A 19,624-nucleotide genomic window follows, 5' to 3' on the forward strand; every position below is an offset into this window, starting at 1 on the left:
CAAAGCTCTCAGTGATCTTAAAAAAACCTGACTTTGTGTCTGCTTTCCCAGGGTGGGGAGAGTTCCACCTCTCTGAAGAGAGCGACTGAGTATGGCTGAAAGAGCTGTGGTCAGTGCAGGATCAGGATATTTAGATATCTAAAGTAAATTTAATATTTTTTGAGTCTGGTGACTCTTATTTTATTTCCAAGTATGAACCTTGGCTTCCAAACCAACACGTTTCACAAAATCTTAAGCTGATTATAGTTTGTTGTTGTTGTTGTTGTTGGGCTGGGAATTGAACTCAGGGCCTTGTGAATATAAGGCAAGCACTCTACCAACTGAACTATGTCTCCAGCCCCTTAAGCTAATTATAAACAAACAAACTTCCCAGGATTAAATACATTGTTGTTTTAACTCTAATAACAACAAAAAAAATTACTTTAAAATGAGTCATTAAAGAAAAATAGCTTTTTAATTCAAAAAAATTCATTTACATTTTTCACCCACCTACAATTCACTGAACATTTCCTTTTATCTTTGCCTACAGAAATATCAGTATTATTATACTTAGTTAAAACAGATCAAAGGCATGAATATATACTGCAAAAAATAAAGAGTATAAACACAGGAAAAGATGTGTTATCTGTATTCATAATAGCAAAAAAAAAAAAAAGTGACTGTGAGTGGCAAGTTAATTTTTCTAATCTGTATACTGTAGGAATATAAATACACCTGCCTGAAAGAGCTCTTTGAGGATCAGGGATTGCCTGGTACATGGTAGAAGCTGCAGCAGGTTCCATCCAACCTCTCTGCAGAGAGGTAAGAGCAGAGATCTTCCTTGGTGCTTTGGCATGTATGTGAGTCCATACTCTTTTTAGAGTTCATCACGTTACAATGCTGTTGAAGACTTTCCTGCACCAAGCAATATTAAAATATCTAATCCAGACAGCTCCAGGGAATAGGGCATCTAAGTTCATTTTATAGGAGGAAATTATGGCAGAGAGTTTTTAAGTATCTGACTTCACACAAATGCTAAATCTCAGACCCAGGAGTGATATTTAGGCCCTCTATATCTCTGGCTACAGAGTCCAAGTGCTCAGTCTCCTAGTTCTGCTGCCTCTCCATGGTTGGTGCCCCTCTCCTGGGGACTATTACGAGGATCCAGAAACATAGTACTTGTAAAAAGCTGTTACAGAACTGAGCACATACAGTGTGAGTCACATTAGGTGTTTTCCTATTTTCATTGGTCTCAAATCAAGTAAACCTGAATCTATGAACCTTCAGAGCAGTATTGTGGGTGTTTCCATTTGGCTGTGGCTTCTCTTGGAGCCAGTCCCTCAGGGAAATCCCCATAACCACCATCTCAAGGGCAGAATTGGACATGTGGTATTGGACTCTTGTTAACAACCTAGGCTTGAAGTCATGGCTAAGCATCCTCTGTTTCTCACCTTGGACTTTCCATTCATTTTCATCAAAATTAAAATATGCATGTACAAATGTAGACATTTGATATTTAAAAATTTATTGTATCTATTATGAAAAGAAAAGTACAGAATAAAGTAGAAAAGAGAGCTGCTTTAGAGTGTTTAGAATGGAAGGCCATCTTAAAGATGGTCTCTGCTTAAAGGGCACTAAGGGCTGTGACTAGAAGCGGCATTCTGTCCCTAACAAGGATGCCATGATTTGGGAACTCTGGAGAAGTTGATGGAGAACATGGAGACAAAGGCACTAGGGGTTACAATAGGTTGTTCTTTGTTATTACAGCATCAAGTTTCTGAGTTCATGGATGAATCTGAAATCTTATGCAATGAGGACAGAATAACACACACAGGAAATTAAGGACCCCATGCTCAGCAAGCAAGCCCAGCCAGGTCCTCAGCAGACACTCTCCAGGACAATAAACAAGAAACACAACACTACCCTGTTGTGCTTCTGTCTGTTAGGAGCTCTTCAGATTGCTGCAGACAGCTGTTCTTCTTAACAGATGGAAGGTGATGATGGCCAAGTAGACCACACTCTTGAGCAGCAGGAGGAGGAAGGTCCAGTAGGCAGAGGTGTTTGTGAGCTGCAGCCTCAGTGTATCTAAGAGAAGTCATGCAATTAATTTTGCCTGTTCTTTCACAGGAAAAAAAAATAACTCTTGAGGTAGGGTTCCATAGATGTTTATTTTTGGTGACCTACACTGAAGTGACACCACCCCAAAGGTTAACATTTACCAGGTCTACCCAAACCTCCAATAGCAAGGTTCAGCTTGCAAGTCAAGTCCATTAACAGCCTCTGCCATACTCAACTTAGAACCTTACCAATGCCAAAAAGTAAGGTTCATTTTTAATATTTGACATCAATAGGGGTCAAATGAATCTGTGATAACTAGGTTTTAGATTTTCTTCACCTCCAATATGTCTCTAAGTAAAACTAGTTGATCATATTCATTAACTACTAACCAAATGCCAAACAGTATTTGAGTATCTGAGAGCTTTGCATGTAAAGTTTTAGTCTTTAAAAAAAACCTCTGAGAGAAAGAAAAAAAAATATCTTTATTCCCATCTACAAACTAATGATCTGAGAGTATGGATATAAGTAATTTTCCTGATGTTATGCTTTTATTAAGTGACAGTCCCTGATTTTGACCCCAGCAATATGACTTTAAAGAGGACATTCTTATCTACTCTGTGATTCCGCATTCCCAAAGGCAATAAACTACCTAGACATCAAAAGTTTAATCTTAAGTATAAATCTGAGTTTCTGCTTTCGAAGCATATGAGACATTGCAGGTTATGCATGGATGTAATAAGACTATTAGAGGGACTAATCAGTGGAGTTTTGTGGCATTCACCATTGGGCAATGTGGGAGATTTTGGAAAAGAGTACACTATGAAAAATAAAAAGAAAGCTTTTATGCAAAATTTCTGAAAATATTAGGTTGTTGGGGTACACTCATCTTTTCTGAATGTTTCTTGTTGAAGCTATAATATTTTGGGGGTAATGACACATGATATCTTTTGAAGTTTGACAAGAAATATGTGACATCATGTAACAATTGAAGATACTGACAGTGGGACACAGTAGTTAATCAATGAGCCACAAGGACAAGTCTCTTCCTGTGGAAAATTCCACATACATGTTACATTTTCATAGATTCAGACCTCAAGAATCATTGACCCTGAGAGTAGAAAGAGATCTCAAGAAATATGTTCAAATCTCCATGCCCTTGGTCAGGTGTGGGTTCCAGCCTCTCCTTGCCTGTGTGCCAGCTGAAGTCCAGACCCAGGGATACTGGGAGCAGAGGTAAGGTGAGCAGGGCTGGAGCCAATGCCTTCAGCCACCTTCTGTGTGCATATGAAGGGAGAAAGGGGCCATAAACTCGTACTTATTTTCAGTTTGATAAAGATACAATTTGCTACACATTGACATTCAATGTAAGTGAGTCTGGCATAATTATTATTCTCTATTGGCAGATGAGCAAAGTGGAAGTCCCTCACCTAGGTGGATACAACTGATGATTGTCAGAACAGGGGGAACAGTCCAGGTCTGTGGTACTCTGAGGCCCATGCACTTCACACCCCCCACCATATGTCCGTTCTGCCTCATGATCAGGCTTTGGAATTTCTTGCTCTGAGACTCTATCTTGGAGGAAGAATAGAAATCTGAGTAAATCTTCTCTTGAAGCCATGAGTTGAAACTCAGGGTCTGGCTGTGTGGCATGTGCAAATTATATAATTAATTTTAGCTCATCAGCTTCATCTGTAAAATTGGAAGAACTATCCTACCATTTCATAGGAATAATATGAGGAGGCATGCAGAACATAGTCCAAGAACTTCTACACTAAAAGCACTAAATGCCACTGTACTTTATTAACACCTATATAAAACTTTATTTAAAAAACTAGAAATAGCTTGAACCCTTAAAAACACTAGAAATAACTTGATATCAATTTTTTCCAAATCATTTGAAACAATAAAAATCTTTTTGTTGAAATAGTTCAGAGCATGTTACTGTAACTTTTAATTTAAGCCATTTCCTCCCCAAATCAGTAGTTGACTGTGTTAATGTCATGCCTAGAAATGATGAATTAATTTAATATATCACTCAATCTATTCTGTAATATCCAATCATTCTGTTTTTTTTTCACCTAAAACCAGGGAAGTACAAAAGGGAAAAATGCTAAAGCATGACATGATAAAAAAAATACACTAAAACTTACTGATTTCATCTTTAGAGCAAGCTTCAGTCCTGGTGACACCTGGCAGAAATGAGAGCAAATACTGTTCAATTACTCATATCCAATATTTGACAGTGGGATCATAAGTGTTTGTATAGATACACAAAGGTTTATGCATAAATCATAAATATATATAATCAGTTCCATGGAAAGACAGGAAGACATTAAAAATCTGAGCCCCACGATTACAGAAATAATTGGTCTGAGGCTGTAATTAAATATGTATCATTCATATATAATTTTTCCACTCTTGAAGAAGTAGAAGTTCATGCTAGATATTTTTTCTCTTTTTTACCACAAATGTAATATAATGTCCAAGATAACCTACAATAGAAAGAAGCCATATTATTCCAAATCATGCATATCCTAGGATAACTCTGCAGACTTCACTTGTCATTGCAAAAACTAAGGGTCTCGGAGGATGAAATCTTACTTGGAAAATCTGGACCTTGCATGGCAAAGTTCTTCACATGTTCTGCTCTATGTTTCTTTCACTGATTTAAAAGGGCTGTTATCCACAGGGAGTAGTCTAAGAATGATTCATTTCCACGGCCATTTTGGAGCATTTGGATAGCAGTTTAACACTCAGGACTATTCTTACTTTCCAAAGTCATCAAATGTGGAAACTCCTTTTAGCATTCTCATGTACTAAATTGCTAGATGCTTTAGAGTATGGTGTTTATAGTTTTGTTTGATTTGTTTTTTGGTTTTGTTTGCAGTGCTGTAGATGGAACCAGGGCCTCTCACATCCTTGACAAGGGATCCATCATGGGGTTAAATGTTGGCCTTGTTGTCTCCTACAAACCATTTAACAATTCTTAAAAATATAAAATCATGTGATCTTAATATTTTGCATGAAAAAAAAAAGGCTGAGAAAGCTTTGGAAAAATTCCTCTTTTTTTCCCCCCCAAAGACTAAATCATTCTAATTGAATGGTAAAATAACAGGGCATGTGCTACCATTAAATGTAATGATATTTAAGAAGAATCTATATATTTTTACATTAATATATCACCAAAAAATGTAATAACTCTTTTTCAAACAAGATTTCTAAAGCTGAGCAATGTGTCAGGCACCTGTAGTCACATCTACAGAGATTGAGTGAGGAAGGTGACAAGTTCAAGACAAGCCTGGGCAATAGTGAAGCAATCTCAAAAATAAGAAAAAAAAAGTTTTCAAGGAAAAAAGCATTAAAATTTATAAAGTTCACATTTATATTTAAACATATATACCTTTATTTATCGCAGGAAAGAGAATCTCTTGATCAACTCCACCTTTATTATTCTCGTGTTTGACGATACACCTGTGCTCTTTATCCATTGACTCTCCAGTCACAGTTAGCCAGCTCATCTTCATGTATGTGTCATCAGTCTTCACAGTGTTTCCCTGCTGGTCTTCCAGAATCCCATCACCATCCTTTTCCTTCCAAAATACCTTAATAACATCAGGGAAAAAGTTCTCAAGAAGACAAAGATGGGTCCCAGCCTTATGGAAATTTATTTCAGCAACTGAAGGAAGAAAAATTGTGGGCTTGGGGGAAATGTCTACATCAGAGCTTTTATCTGTGGAGAAAGTGGAATATCAATAAAAAGAATTACTAGAGAAACAGAAACATTACATAGTTTGGAAAAACCTAGTGCATAGAAATAGGAAGAAGAGTTGTCATTGAATTAGTGCCCAAGCTGGCTTTCATTCCCAGTCTAGGTTGTGAAGTATTTACTATTGTCCTTATTTACAGATATGGAGAGAGTTTCAAGAGATTAGGTAACTTCCCAAAATAAGAGTTATGAAGTGGCAGAGACTGGAGGCAAATCTGGCCTTCCTCCTTTCTTCACATGCTAAGAAGGGGATGACATTTAACCGTTCCTAACCAAGCTACCAACATTCATGAAACCACTTCCTTTTTTTGATTTCTTGTAGTGGTGCATATTTTCATGGCAGATGACAGGGAGGGAAAGGAGACCAGGCTGCTGTAGTGATCTGTCTGCAGATGAGTCTGTTACTTCTAAAGTGCTTCCCTTGCCCATCCTTTATCACTTGTGCTCATTGGCCAAGTAGCTCACATTCTCATGATATTTGGTTCTGTGCAACCTAGACTTCATTTAGCTGATTCTAGAATGCATCCTATTTATCTTATTTCTTATATGAGTAAGCATCAGGATGTATATTTTCTTTTTTTCTTCTTCTTCTTTTTTCCCTCTTTTTGTGAACAATATGCAATAATTAATTTTAGTGAGCATATACTTTCATTTATACTTTCAATCTATCAAGTTGATCTCTTAGTTTCAAAGACAGATCCCATGTCCTGTTCTGAAGTCCCTGGAGTTCTAGCTGATGTCTAACTAGCTACATAACACTTCACTTTCACATCTGAACTACTCCAAGTTTTGGGTTAGGCAGTATTTAAAGTTGCATCTCCAAATTATTCATACTGTCCTGAATTTAGAAGCAAAATAACAACATTGTTGTACCTTTTATTAAAAACAATTTACTGCTTATTTTCAGAAATGATCTTGTGCTTAATCTTATCAACCAATGTGCTTATCTAATTTTGTTTTGCTTTAAAAAAGATTCCAAGATGTTCATTTTATTTTGGGTTTTCATTTGAAGTTCAGTGTGATTAGGAAGATAGCAAGAATATTTTTCATATGTTCTTTAATATAAATTGGGAGAGTCTATACATATCTGCATATCCCATATGTGCCTCTCAGTATTTTTCCCCAAATTCACATTTAATCTACATACTATTTAACTGTTTTGAAGCTCCATTATTCTCTTTATCTTAATCTGCTTGAATAAAGCATGTAATGTAATTGGTATAATGTAAAATTTGTGTTTCTAAAGTTTCTTGCAAATATAATGTCAAAATATCAACCAAAGCATCATGTGTTTACAATGGTATATCATTTGTGTCTGGAATGTGAATTTGTTATATAATTATTTTTAACCTATTGACTAAAATGATAGATGTTGGCTTTCTAATTGATTTTCAATTGAAACTCAAATGCTTTGCTCTTTGGACTAGTTGAAGTGAGCATAATAATTCAAGGCCATTTCTTTCTTTTTCCTTCCTTTCTGTTTCTTTTTTATTTTCAGTACTGGAGGCTGAACCCAGGGGCACTTAATCACTGAGCCATAACCACAGCCATCCCCCCTTCTTTTTATATTTCATTTTGAGACAGGGTTACTAAGTTGCTCAGGTCTTCACTAAGTTACTAAGACTGGCTTTAAACTCATGATCCCTAGCCACTGGGATCACTCCATACCACGCCCAGATCCCCAATACTATTATTTATTTATTTATTTGAGGAGTACCAGGGATTGAACTCAGGGGCACTCAACCACTAAGCCATATCTCAGCCCTATTCTGTATTTATTTAGAGACAGGGTCTCTCTGAGTTGCTTAGTACCTTGCTTTTGCTGAGGCTGGCTTTGAACTATTGATCCTCCTGCCTCAGCCTCCCAAGCCATTGGGATTACAGGTATGTGACACCACACCCAACCTTACCTTTTATTTTAAGACAGGGTCTCAGTAGGTTGCCCAGACTGGCTTAGAACTTGGAAAAATTCTGTGTCAGAATCTGGAATTATTGGGATTACAAGCCTGCATGGCCATACCAACCGGCAAATTCTATTTTTCTTCTTTTTCCAGGGCCCAGGACCAAATCCAGGGCCTTGATCAAGATAGGCAAGGGCTCTGCTGCTGAACTAAATCCCTAACCCCAGGCAATTTCTTAAGAACAATTTGGATTCTCATTTGAGATGAAAAAGACTAAAGCTCCTGACTTTTACACAAAAGTCAGCTATAATGTCTATGTTTTTGAAAATGCTGTAAATATAATTGGGTTATAATATACTTATTTTAATTTGGTTCATCTTGCTTTTAAGTGCACATAGTAAGATATTATATATTTCTCCACCACATGCTTTATTTTTAATTCAAAAAGCATATTGTAGAAGATAAGATTGATTTTGAAATTTTATATTATAGTTACATAATTTGGGTCACTAGTCCATATATCAACAAATCTAATTTTCATTTTAAGAATAAGTTTGTCCATTGAAATACATCTGATTCATTATAATACAGAAATTGAAACTCAAATGTTAAACTTGAAAAATTTCTGCACAGCACCCCACCATGCATTGCCTTTTTTCTCTGGCTAAGCTTGTTTTATTTTTTTGAGGATAAAATGAATCTCAAACTTCTATGACATCCTCAATGTAACAGTTAACTGGGCATTAAATAGCATATTTGATTGTAATGAAAAGTACCTTTATTGTGTTTTGAAAGACATGGTCCTTTAAAACTTCCTTTATAAATGTACTTATTAAGAGCGTTTTTCATGGTCGATTTTTGTTCAAGAAGCATAAAATGGCAGCAATTCTATTTTATTTAAATGACGAATAAAAGAATTACCCTATATTTAATTATTTTTAAAAATGACAAGACCTCTTCAATTCAATTATTTATATTAATTTGTACAATCATGCAATGTGAGTTAAATTGCCAACTTGTTTGTATTTGAAGATTCAGCAAGATGAATTATGTATAAATTTATCAAACGTCATATGCATTTTCTATTTAAAGTAAGATTTTGAATCTTTATGTGAGAATTTAAGTATTCTCTACTTTCTGTTTTTCCTTCATCAAATCTGGAGGTATAGTTATTTTATATTTAAATATGTATTTCAGATTTTTTATAAGTTTCAGACTGTATTTAATTGATTTTTATATAGACCAATTTCTGTATGAATTTATTTTCTATATGAATCTTATTTGTCAGGAAAAAGCTTTGTATGAATGTTTCCTAATAAAAAAGGTAAAAACCTTTTTTATTGACAATAAAATACAGAATAAATAAATGTTGATGATACAGTTATTATTAGTTAAGATAAAAATATTAAAATTCAAAGCATGTAAAACAACAAAAATGCTAAGAAACATTTTAGTGTAATATTTTTTGCCAAGTGATAAACAAAAAAAGTCTGCTAAAGATAAACAAGGGCTGGGGATGTGGCTCAAGCGGTAGCGTGCTCGCCTGGCATGTGCGCAGCGCTGGGTTCGATCCTCAGCACCACATACAAATGAAGGTGTTGTGTCCGCCGAAAACTAGAAAATAAATATTTAAAAAATTCTCTCTCTCTTTAAAAAAAAAGATAAACAAGTACCTCCAGATTCAATTTTATTGTGAATAAATGTTAAGATAATCTTTTATAGGAACAGTTAGTAATATACCTGAATCCTTTTAAGAATGTCTGCTCTATAGTAAATGTTTTTGACTAAAAACAACTTTCCATCATAGAAAAGGTTCTCTCTTTCCATTTGAATCAGAAAAATTATGGATTGAACAATATGCAAACAACTCTATTCACATTATCTCTTTCAATGCCCATGTATCCTTGCTGGGTTCATACTGTTTTCCCACTTTATGGTTTAGGACACTGAAGCCAAAGGATGTTTCTGCATGTCCACTAAATAGTGATGAATCTGGAGCAGGTGAAGCTCCGAGTCTGCCTGGGAGCAAAGAGTTGACTCCCTTGTCTGACTCTTGGTCATGAGTAAAGGCAATGTCTCCACTCTATTGAGTCCATCGAAGGCTAATCTATAACAGTGGACATGGTCTTAGGGTCAAGTACTTGAATGATATTATTGCCAACATTGTATGTGTTTCATAGAAGTTTACATGTACACAGAGTCAAACCTTATTAAAATATTTGCACAATGTGTTCCCTGTTCTCTAGTATAAAACTTTCTTTTGAAATCTCTTGTAAGGTTACTACTGAAACTTCATCTCATTCTCTCTTTTTCTAAACATTCTTAGTCCTATTCCAGTTTAATCATTCCTTGCCTATCTTCTATTACCTTGGAAATAACATATCCTCCGATACATACCTGTGACAATGAGTTTTGTTCCACCACCCAAAATTTTCCTACCATCATTCCACAGTGTTTTCACCCATATCAAAAATGTTAAACAAGTTTAGTGTCCTTGTGTTCTTCAAATTCTAGGGTCAACATGATGTCCTGGAATTCCTAAGAAACCAGAGACCAGGATTCTGGTCTTGGTTCATATTGCTCATAACAAGTTCTGTGACTGAGCAAGGTGACCACCTTCAAGGTTTTTGGTTACTATTATTATTTTTATTATCATTATTAGGTACCAGGGATTGAACCCCCAGGTGCTTACCCACTGAGCCACATCCCAGTCCTTTTTTGTATTTTATTTAGAGACAGGATCTTGCTGAGTTGCTAAGTGCCTCACAATTCTGCTGAGGCTGGCTTTGAACTCAATATCCTCCTGCCTCAGCCTCCTGAGTTGCTGGGATTACAGGCAAGTTCCACAGTGCCCAGTGGTTATTTATCCATTAACAATGATGAGAGTGTAAAGCAATTTAACATTGCTACCAGTGCTGAAGTGTGACCAAAATGGAACAAGACATAAAAAAGCAATTGGATTAAAAATACCATAGAAACAGAGAAGGGTTTATCATTATCAGCTTCATTGTTATCAGTAGCTATGACTATGCTCCAAGATGGTATTATAATTTCAAAGGACCAAGACTTGCCCTCTTCAATAAAAATTCAGCATTTGGGGTTGCAATTAGATTTAAGGCAATAGGAAAGGTCATTCCTCTGTCCTCAGTTTGAAGTCTACTTTGCTCCAATATACCTGGAATTGCCAAAGCCATCATCATAGGAATTGTGTATTTTTCACTCATCTCTTTTATCTTCCCCATTAAGACAATGGAAGGGAGCCCTGGCTCAAGCTAACAGGTGCAGTGAGTAAGTAAAAACTCTTCCCTTGTATCGTCCAAAATATTGACTTTCTTCTCAACTAGCAGCACAACACATTGTGAATTCCAAGTTTTCCCCAGAATGTTCAGCCTTAAACAATCTTCCTTCAGTACATGCCAAAGTATGACTTGTAACTGCTGGTTAGGCCCTTAAAGGAAGAAGATGACCAAAGAAATGGCAGGCAGCCTGGCTCTCAAAGCCATCTTAGGTCACTATGTGCTACCTGCCTGACCCATCTGCTAAGGGACCCCTCTGTGCATAACATAAGATGTCATAAGCCCCACAGCATTGAAATAGTGATAGTTTATAAAGGGATTCTTCCCTCTATTTCTTAGAATAATTGTTAATAATTGTTGAGTCAAGCACAGTGGCACATGTCTATAACCCCAGAGACATGGAAAGCTGAGGCAGGAGGATCACAAGTTCAAGGCCAGCATTAGCAACTTAGCAAGTCCCTAAGCAACTTAGAACCTGTTTTCAAGCAAAAAAATTAAAAAGGATTGAGGATGTAGCTCAGTGTTAAAGCGCCTCTGAGTTCAATCCCCAGTATCCAGAAAAAGAAAAAAAAAAAAGGACCGTTGATTTTTCATATCTCTTCAAAAGTATTGGTGCCTCGATGTCCTTTCTAATTCTATAATGAAAAATATTGTATTTGAAAATCTTGTGTGTGATTCTTTTTCCATTTACAAAATATTATGTGTTTACTATGTTTTTCTTCTACCTTTCTGCATAGTTTTACAGCTCCATCCCTTGGGGATCCACAGCAATATGAATTCCTTGTTCATATCTCCCATGCAAGATCAGGGAAGATACTCCCTCTCAGGAATTGACTGCCCACTGTGATTAATGACCACACAGGAGCAATTCCAATAATTTTGTGCCAGAATCTGTCCTGAAACCAATATTTTGTTAGTATTTATACGAATACATAAAAACAGTCCAATTGACATGGGACAGAGACAAAACTCTAATAAAATCACATTATATTAGAGTGGTATCAGGATTTTAAGAACTCAGTCCACTCTCCCTGGGCAGCTTGGGCTATACCTGTTGTCTTACATCACATTTGTTGTAAAGTCTGGTTTTATTATTTCTCAGGATTTGCCAGAAGCTTTGAATCTCCTCCTTTAAAGGAGTATATCAGTTCTTGATCTAGAGTACAACTTAGATTTAATTAATATTTCTTTAATTTTCAAAGAGGAACAATAATAGTAATGTAACTGGGACATTTAAAATGCATATTTGCTGTGATTTATATTTGTGAATCATATGAATGGAAGGATGGGTATCTGGATTAATTATAATTTAATGTCTTTTTGAAATCTAATTCCCATTGATAGAAGACTTGATTTGTTCCAGAATATGAATACTTACTGATGATCTCTTAAGCTATTCACAGTAGAAAGATGGCACCTTTTGATTTGAACATTCCCTTGCAGTTTCTGGAGCATTGAATATTAACCCTGTGCTGCTCATCAGAAGACCCTAACTGGTGGGCATTTTTGTAGCTATCCTGTCATGAGTGACCAGGCAGCTCTGTGTCATGCAATTGAGGAAGGAAAGTCAGTATAGCTGCAATAGCTCTTACTAGCTTCTGTATTTCTGGCAAATATAATGCAGAAGTAAAATTGAATGAAATGCTATAAGAACAGCTTATCATTCTGTACAAGAATAATATCTTGAAGTTTTAGTAAATGCCTATGCAATAGGATATCTGTGACTTTTTTGATGAGAGAGAGAGATTTCAGTGTGTGATTAGAAGCAGAAGTATGAGTAAATACAAATTTATGAACTGCTAATAATTAATCAGTGAAAAAGTCCATGTAAAAGGTAAGGCTACAAAAGAAATATTTGGAACATTTAAACTGTAACTTAAAAATGGTAAAAATTCATAATTGTCCAAATAGGGCTTTGAAATAAACAAGTCTCAACTAGAGCCCCGATTTTTGCCACAGTTACTAGTCTTATAACTAGGAAAACAAATGACCATATGCCTCAGTGTCTTCATCTATGAAATAAGAATAACAGAATCTCTTGTACTGTGCTGTTAAGCAAGGAGGGAAGTCCTGAAACTCTTTAATGTTATGGTATTGGGCCATTTAATCAAATTCTTCCACCAGACACAATACAGATTGGATATTCTTCATATAAAATGCTTGGGACCAGAAATGTCAGAGATTTTTGGATTTCAGAGTTTTAGATTAGGGATGCTCAACTTGTACGTAAAACCATGAAGAGTCTTTCCCTACACTTTGGACTGAAATGGCTTGTGGAACTTGCAAATGCCAGTCCTTCTCCCGGCAATGTAACCGGACTCATTACTCCATAAATTGTGATTATTCTTAGCCTACCTTCTAAAGAATTAGAGAAATAAGAAGATGGAATAATTTATACTCCATAGTAATGTACTAAAAAAATTATACTTTTTTACTGCCTTCAGGCATAAGATTAAAATTAAGAATTTAGATTTTGCAGATTTCTTAGAGATAGCTGAACTGTGATTTATCTCATATAGAAGAAGCAATTAGTCAAAATCCATTTTAAAGACTCACTTCAAAAACCTTATACAAAAAAAAAAAAGTATCTTGAGGCAACAATATTTACACTAATAGTCTACAGACATGGTTCCCCAAATTTTAATTTCTAGCCCGAGGCTATAATTTCTGTGTTTGTGCATTCTAAATGTACACATTCAATCTGCTTTCTAACAAGGAAGGGAAGAAATCATGTACAAAGTAATTTTGTTTCAATATCCAGTATCCCAAAACTGTGAAATTGCTTTTCCTAACCTGAGGCCAAGAAATTGGTAGAGTCAGGAAAAGTTTATTGCAATTTTTTTCTTCTACAAAGCCTGTATCTATTTTTCATTGCTAGAGTAAAAACAGGAAAAAGGTTACTTACCAGAGGGAGAAACTATGAGCTTTGTACCTCCTCCAAATATCTTGATCCAAACTTCATTATATATCACATTGCTCACAGCTTCTACAAAAATCTCAGCCTTCTCCTATGCTTCATGACATGCCCATGAGTTTAACATCTTTGTCCTGGAAGTTTGGTCTTCTGAGTTTCTTTCAACTCCTTGACTATAGGTTTTGTGCCTTGTGATATTTTGTAAGTTTCCTCTTACACAGACCTTGTAAACTATTTCCACTGAAGCAGGAATCTTTGGAATGCACCAAAGAAATTGTCAATGGTAAGAACAGGAAAAAAAGAGAGCTGGACCAACTGGTCCTATTTTTCTAAGTTAACAGGAATAGTAATCTGAGAATTGAGTCCTTTATTTTTAAATTTCTATGTGTTTGGTTGTATTAAAACTGCTCAGAGATACCATCAAAGGAAAGGGACTTCCGTTCTTACAGACACCGAGGCATCTGTGCCAGCCATTGGGAACACATTTCTCAAAGGAGGAAGCTCTTTAGTAACTGAAAATGCAAATGTGAGAACTGTGAGCAGGTCTCCACTTTCGGTAAAGCCACATTTACTGTGTGGAATCACATTCACTATAGGAGCAGTGCCAGGTGAGGAAATAAGTTCTGTGATGAGTTATTGTTTTTCCTGGAATAAGAGAATAAAACTGTAGGATTCTATTCCCCATGAAATTAGAGACGTCTTACTTAAACTACACTAGAAACTCCAGTTCTCTGATACGTTGAAAGAAGAAGTCTCTTTGGCAGCACTTTTGTAATCTTATGTCTTTTTATCTCAGAGTGGGAATAAAGAAATTGCCAGAATCAGCCAATTCCTCATCCCACTGCAGATGAGCAGTTCAGCTGCAAGAACCAAGAACAGGCTGCGATGGCCTCCTTGTTCACTCCAGGCCCGATCCAACCTGGCCTAAGTTCCGGGAGCACATATGCCATCTGCCAACCAGGGTGAGGGATGAATGCGGTCATGGAGGAAAACTGTCCATTGACAGCCACTTACAGCCACCAACCCAATTGGCGAGAACAGGAGGCCTAGATGAAAATTATGTCTGAAAGTGTTTTTAAATTTCAGTTGATTGGTTGATTTACAATAATGTTTTCTAAATTCCATTTTTTTTTATTACTTGGAGGTATCCATTACCCTTTCCATCTTTGGCACCCACACACAATGCCCACTCAATCCTTTTAGCTTTTATTTTATTTACTAATCAGAAGCTTTTTTTTTTCCAGTATTGTCTGCATTTCCAGATTCATGAAGGATCTCAGAAATAAAATGCAAAATAATGAGTATTATATTATGAAATCTTTTATTTTACAAAACTTATAAGAAGATATATCAGAACTCTAGGGAGAACACAGTTAACTGATGGCCTACAATAAAAGGATAATACCAGGAGAAACTTATTAATGATGAAGAAACTATCATAAAGAAGCCAATACCTGACATGCCTGTGTCAAAAATTTGCTCCCAGAATGTAGGCTCTCACTTCACCTCATTGATTGTTTCTTTTGCTGGGAAAAAGCTTTTTAGTTTAGAGTCCATCCCATGTATTAATTCTTGATTTTATTTCTTTTGCTTTAGGAGTCTTATTAAGGAAGTCGGGGCCTAATCTGACATGATAAAGACTTAGGCCTACTTTTTCCTCTAGTAGATTCAGGGTCTCTGGCATAATTCCTAGGTCCTTGATCCACTTTGAGTTGATTCTGTATGCTAAGAGCAGAAGTTTCTAAACATATTTGCATACCTCCCCCAGTCATACCATCAAGTATTCATTTTATGTTATTTTCTTTATAAATTATAGAACTATATTAATTCATCAGTTTTTCAATATGTTACATTATAAAATATACAGCTAAAACTATGAGGTAAGGTGTATAAACAGAGAGGTACTAATATTACCCGTTTTTGCTCGAATGGTTCTTGGTTCATGGGCCAGGGCTTATGAATTGCATTCTGGAGACTGCTTGAGCAGGCAGCTGTCTTCTCACTAGTACCTTGGGAGAAAAATCAGCCCAGGAGTGAATGATTTAGTAAAAAGTATCTTCACCAAACTTAAATTTAATACATTTTCCTGAAAAGTAGCAACCAGGATCATTATACTCAGAATTTTCAACATGAAGAAAACATCAAATGCAGCAGAAGACAAGAACCAAAGCTTTACAGATATTCAAAGAGAGATGAAAGATACCTCAATCAATAAATAAAACTCCTTGGAAACTAAACACCATACATGAGTCAAAGATGACTTATCTTGTAGTACAGCATATCCCATGTGAGTTTTGTGTTAGAGAATAGAAGCCAGCCACATATGACAGGCTAATCAGGCTTTGGTTCCATAGTGCTACAGTGTTAAGCATAAGTATTAAAGACAGACTATAACAGATTCCACTTAAAAATACACTGTACCTTGTACTTAAAAAAACCCTAATTTTCTGGATTCTTTCAGCATGAAATCATCTTAGCTAATACATATGAGGTACAGATATGCAAAGGGACATAAAAGTGGCAGACACAAAAATCAATAAACTGTGACTTTACAGTTAAAAAAGAAGATGCCAATACCTCCTAAATCCACTTCTAAATTGACTGCAATTTCAGTCAGAATCACTAAAACATTTTGTTTCTTCTAGAAAATGAGGATTAGTAATGAGCTTAATAAATTGATTAAATGTCTATAAGGACATAGAAAGATGAGGGAATGGAAAAAGAAAAGAAAAAAGCAATAAATAGACATTTGGGAAAATAAATGTTAATACTTATTACAAAGCTACTGACATAATGATGTAAGAATAATGAAGCAGATAAAAAACAGAAAACTTCCAGAAAAGTGTTCCAAGTATGTTGGTATGTGAAATAATAACACAACATTTTTAAACTGCAAGAATTTGATAGATAGCTTAAAAACTGGAATTGGACAAGGATTAATGTTGGACAGATAAAAATCTTTCTCTACCTCCTACCATATGAGATAAACCCTAAACAGATTAAAATGACAAAGACACAGCTGCTTGTGTGTTCAGTAGTTGTAGGAGTGTAATTACATCCACTGGTGAGAGGAGCATCAGCTGGGAATGGGGCAGGAGAAGTATCAATTAATACACTAGGTGTTAAGAAGTAAGTATGTGGGTGATTTTGCCTTTTTAATAATGTTTTCAAATAAATGTTTTTAAAAGAATAAACAAGGAAGACTTACTGAAGGCTTTTCAGAAGATATAGACACGATCAGCTCTGTGCTTTAGAAAGATAAATTTATTTGTGGAAATCAAAGGGAACTGGGCAGGGGAGGAAGCTCAGGTGATACAGCTATATCTCACACATGATCACAAAACAGTCAGAGGCAACTGAGGACCTGTGTTTCCACTGTGACCAAGGAGTGTACAGAGTGGCCAGTGTGCAATGCAAATGAATATATATAATGTGTTTTGAAGATTCTTGTGAAAGAATTCAAATTATTAGCATCTTAGAGGTTGAAAGTGAAGGAAAAGATGCTTTAAACTGAAGGGAATTGATAGATTCGAGGCCTGGTGCTTCCACTCCTGGTGATGTGTGTGACCTTGATACAATTTACAGAGCCTTAGTCTCTTCATCTGTAAGATGGAGATGAAGAGACCCATTTCTCATGAATCCATAAGGTTCAAATGAAATAATGTGTATAGACTAGAGATTGGGACATAATAGATATTCAAATATGGACTATTTTCTCCGATCATTAATGCAAAAATTCAGGCGCTTTTAAAGAAAGAATGGAAGTATCTTAGATTTGTGAATAAAAATCAGTAATTTCAATTCTCACCCTCCCTATGTAGCCCAGACAGACACACACAGCATTTGCCAGGTCCTGAGATGACCAGTGGAGGAAACTTAAATCCTGTTTTACATATGATGAAGAATGAATTAATAACCATGTAAGTTACAAGAAAGTCCAGTAAGGTCAAACATATTTCAATTTAATTGTAAAGTTTTGCATCACTTTCTCAAGCTTGGCCTTGACAATTTTCATCATTGACCAAACTCAACCAAATTTGTTAGATGAAAAAAAGGTGTTAAAATACATCTCATTTCAATGTTTGCTTGCCAACTAGAAACAAAAGAATAACATATACATTTTTTTTACATTGGTTCATATTCTGGAAATTTGAGAACTTTTACTGGAATCTGGTACCTGAAAAAGTTGCAAAGATTTCCTTTGAGAAAAAATGAGCAGATTGTTCTCTTAAGCAAAATAATCACATTGTCCACATTATCTGACATGTGTAAGAAGGTGCAAATCACATACATCTATAAACCACTCATTTTCATGGTCTGGCATAATGTTGATTTCACATATTTTATTGCTTGAATAATACCAAATATGTTCCAACAAAGTACAGTGGGTCATTGGGAAGTATTGAGTTTTCTTGTTTATAAACATCAGAGGACAGTGTTTGAGAGAGGCCAGGTCATTTCACTTTCAAGAAGTTATTTCTCTTTAGCAATTTCATCTCTCATCTCCCTTCTAAGTTTGGTGATCTCCTAGTTTCTTAGGGCTCCAAATGTATGACAGATACTTAATTTATATAGCACCCTCAGCAAAACACGCCTGGGGAAGCACCTATTTATTTTTGGCAAAGAGGATATTTGTCTGTTCTGAAGAGGGAGGCACAAAGGGCCCTTCTGTGTGAAAGAATCTTTCCTGGGGAATTAAAACCACCCCAGCTCCAAAATCTCTTTTCTATTTTCTTTCTTCCTATTGCAGGTTGATAAGCTCTGGCCTTTGACTGTGGTAGTAGAAGGAAAGAAAATTCATAAATATAATGTTTACTAGGAGTCAGGCTTCATCTTACATTTATCTCTTTTACATTCACCTATAATTTGTTATGATCATGGAAAGTCAGATTGGAAACTGGAAACTTGAGAGCTTGAATTTGAATTGAGTTTTGCAAAATCCCAGACCCTGTTCATTCAAATGCTTCACATTGTGTGGACGGAGTTGTTTGTCAGGGTAGTGTGTCAAGGACAGTTTCTAGGTTTGTGCAAACCTGGATAAGACAGTGGATCTGCATTTCATCTGGCCATGTGTGATGTTGGGTGTTGCTTTCTGAAAAACACAGGAATCATCAAACTAATAAAAAGTAGATTAAAGGATTGATTTGCATATTCTAAAAAGCAATATACCAGTGCATGGTACTGTGAACCAAGTGCCTCTAAGTAGGAGGCAGACTACTGATAATGATAATGTACTGCATGCTTGTGAAAGCTAGAAGAGAGGACTTCAAATGTTCTCACCATCAAGAAAGGATAAATGCTTGGGGGAAATGTGTTTACCCTGATTTGAACATTACAAAATGTATACATGTGTCAAAATATAACACGGTATCACATGTACATGGTAATTGTGTTTGTGATAAAGCATCAAAATTTCTGTAAAAGATTGAGGTCTTTGAACTTTCAAACACTAATGCTTAATATGGGGAGGTAGCCAGTGTCTCCTTAGGTGGTCCTTCTTCCTTCCAAGTAGGGTGTAAGCCACCTAAGAAATTAAAGTCTACAACTAGTGAAGAACAAGAGACAAAGTCAGAAAGATAGATTCAAAAAGTTGGAGCCCCTGATAGGTCCAATCCACATAGGAGCTGGAGCTAGGCAATTAGAAAATGGCTCCAGTGGTTTATTTAATTTTTTTAAGAAGGTACATCAAAAACAGGGATAAGGTTACCGA

The 19,624-nt window shown here is 35.8% G+C and overlaps 1 gene segment (V, D, J or C); it reads right to left on the bottom strand.

Moving 5' to 3' along the window:
- Positions 1-1,921: 1,921 nt before the first annotated feature.
- LOC143397661 (T-cell receptor gamma chain C region DFL12-like) overlaps positions 1,922-19,624 on the bottom strand; it is a 31,556-nt gene continuing 13,853 nt past the window's right edge. The window contains 4 exon segments of the C gene segment in view: positions 1,922-2,064; positions 4,188-4,226; positions 5,438-5,767; positions 13,906-13,932. Of these exon segments, the coding sequence occupies positions 1,922-2,064; positions 4,188-4,226; positions 5,438-5,767; positions 13,906-13,932 (539 nt within the window).

This window comes from Callospermophilus lateralis, chromosome 1 (genome assembly GCF_048772815.1).
Source record: "Callospermophilus lateralis isolate mCalLat2 chromosome 1, mCalLat2.hap1, whole genome shotgun sequence".
Classification (NCBI taxonomy): Eukaryota; Metazoa; Chordata; class Mammalia; order Rodentia; family Sciuridae; genus Callospermophilus; species Callospermophilus lateralis.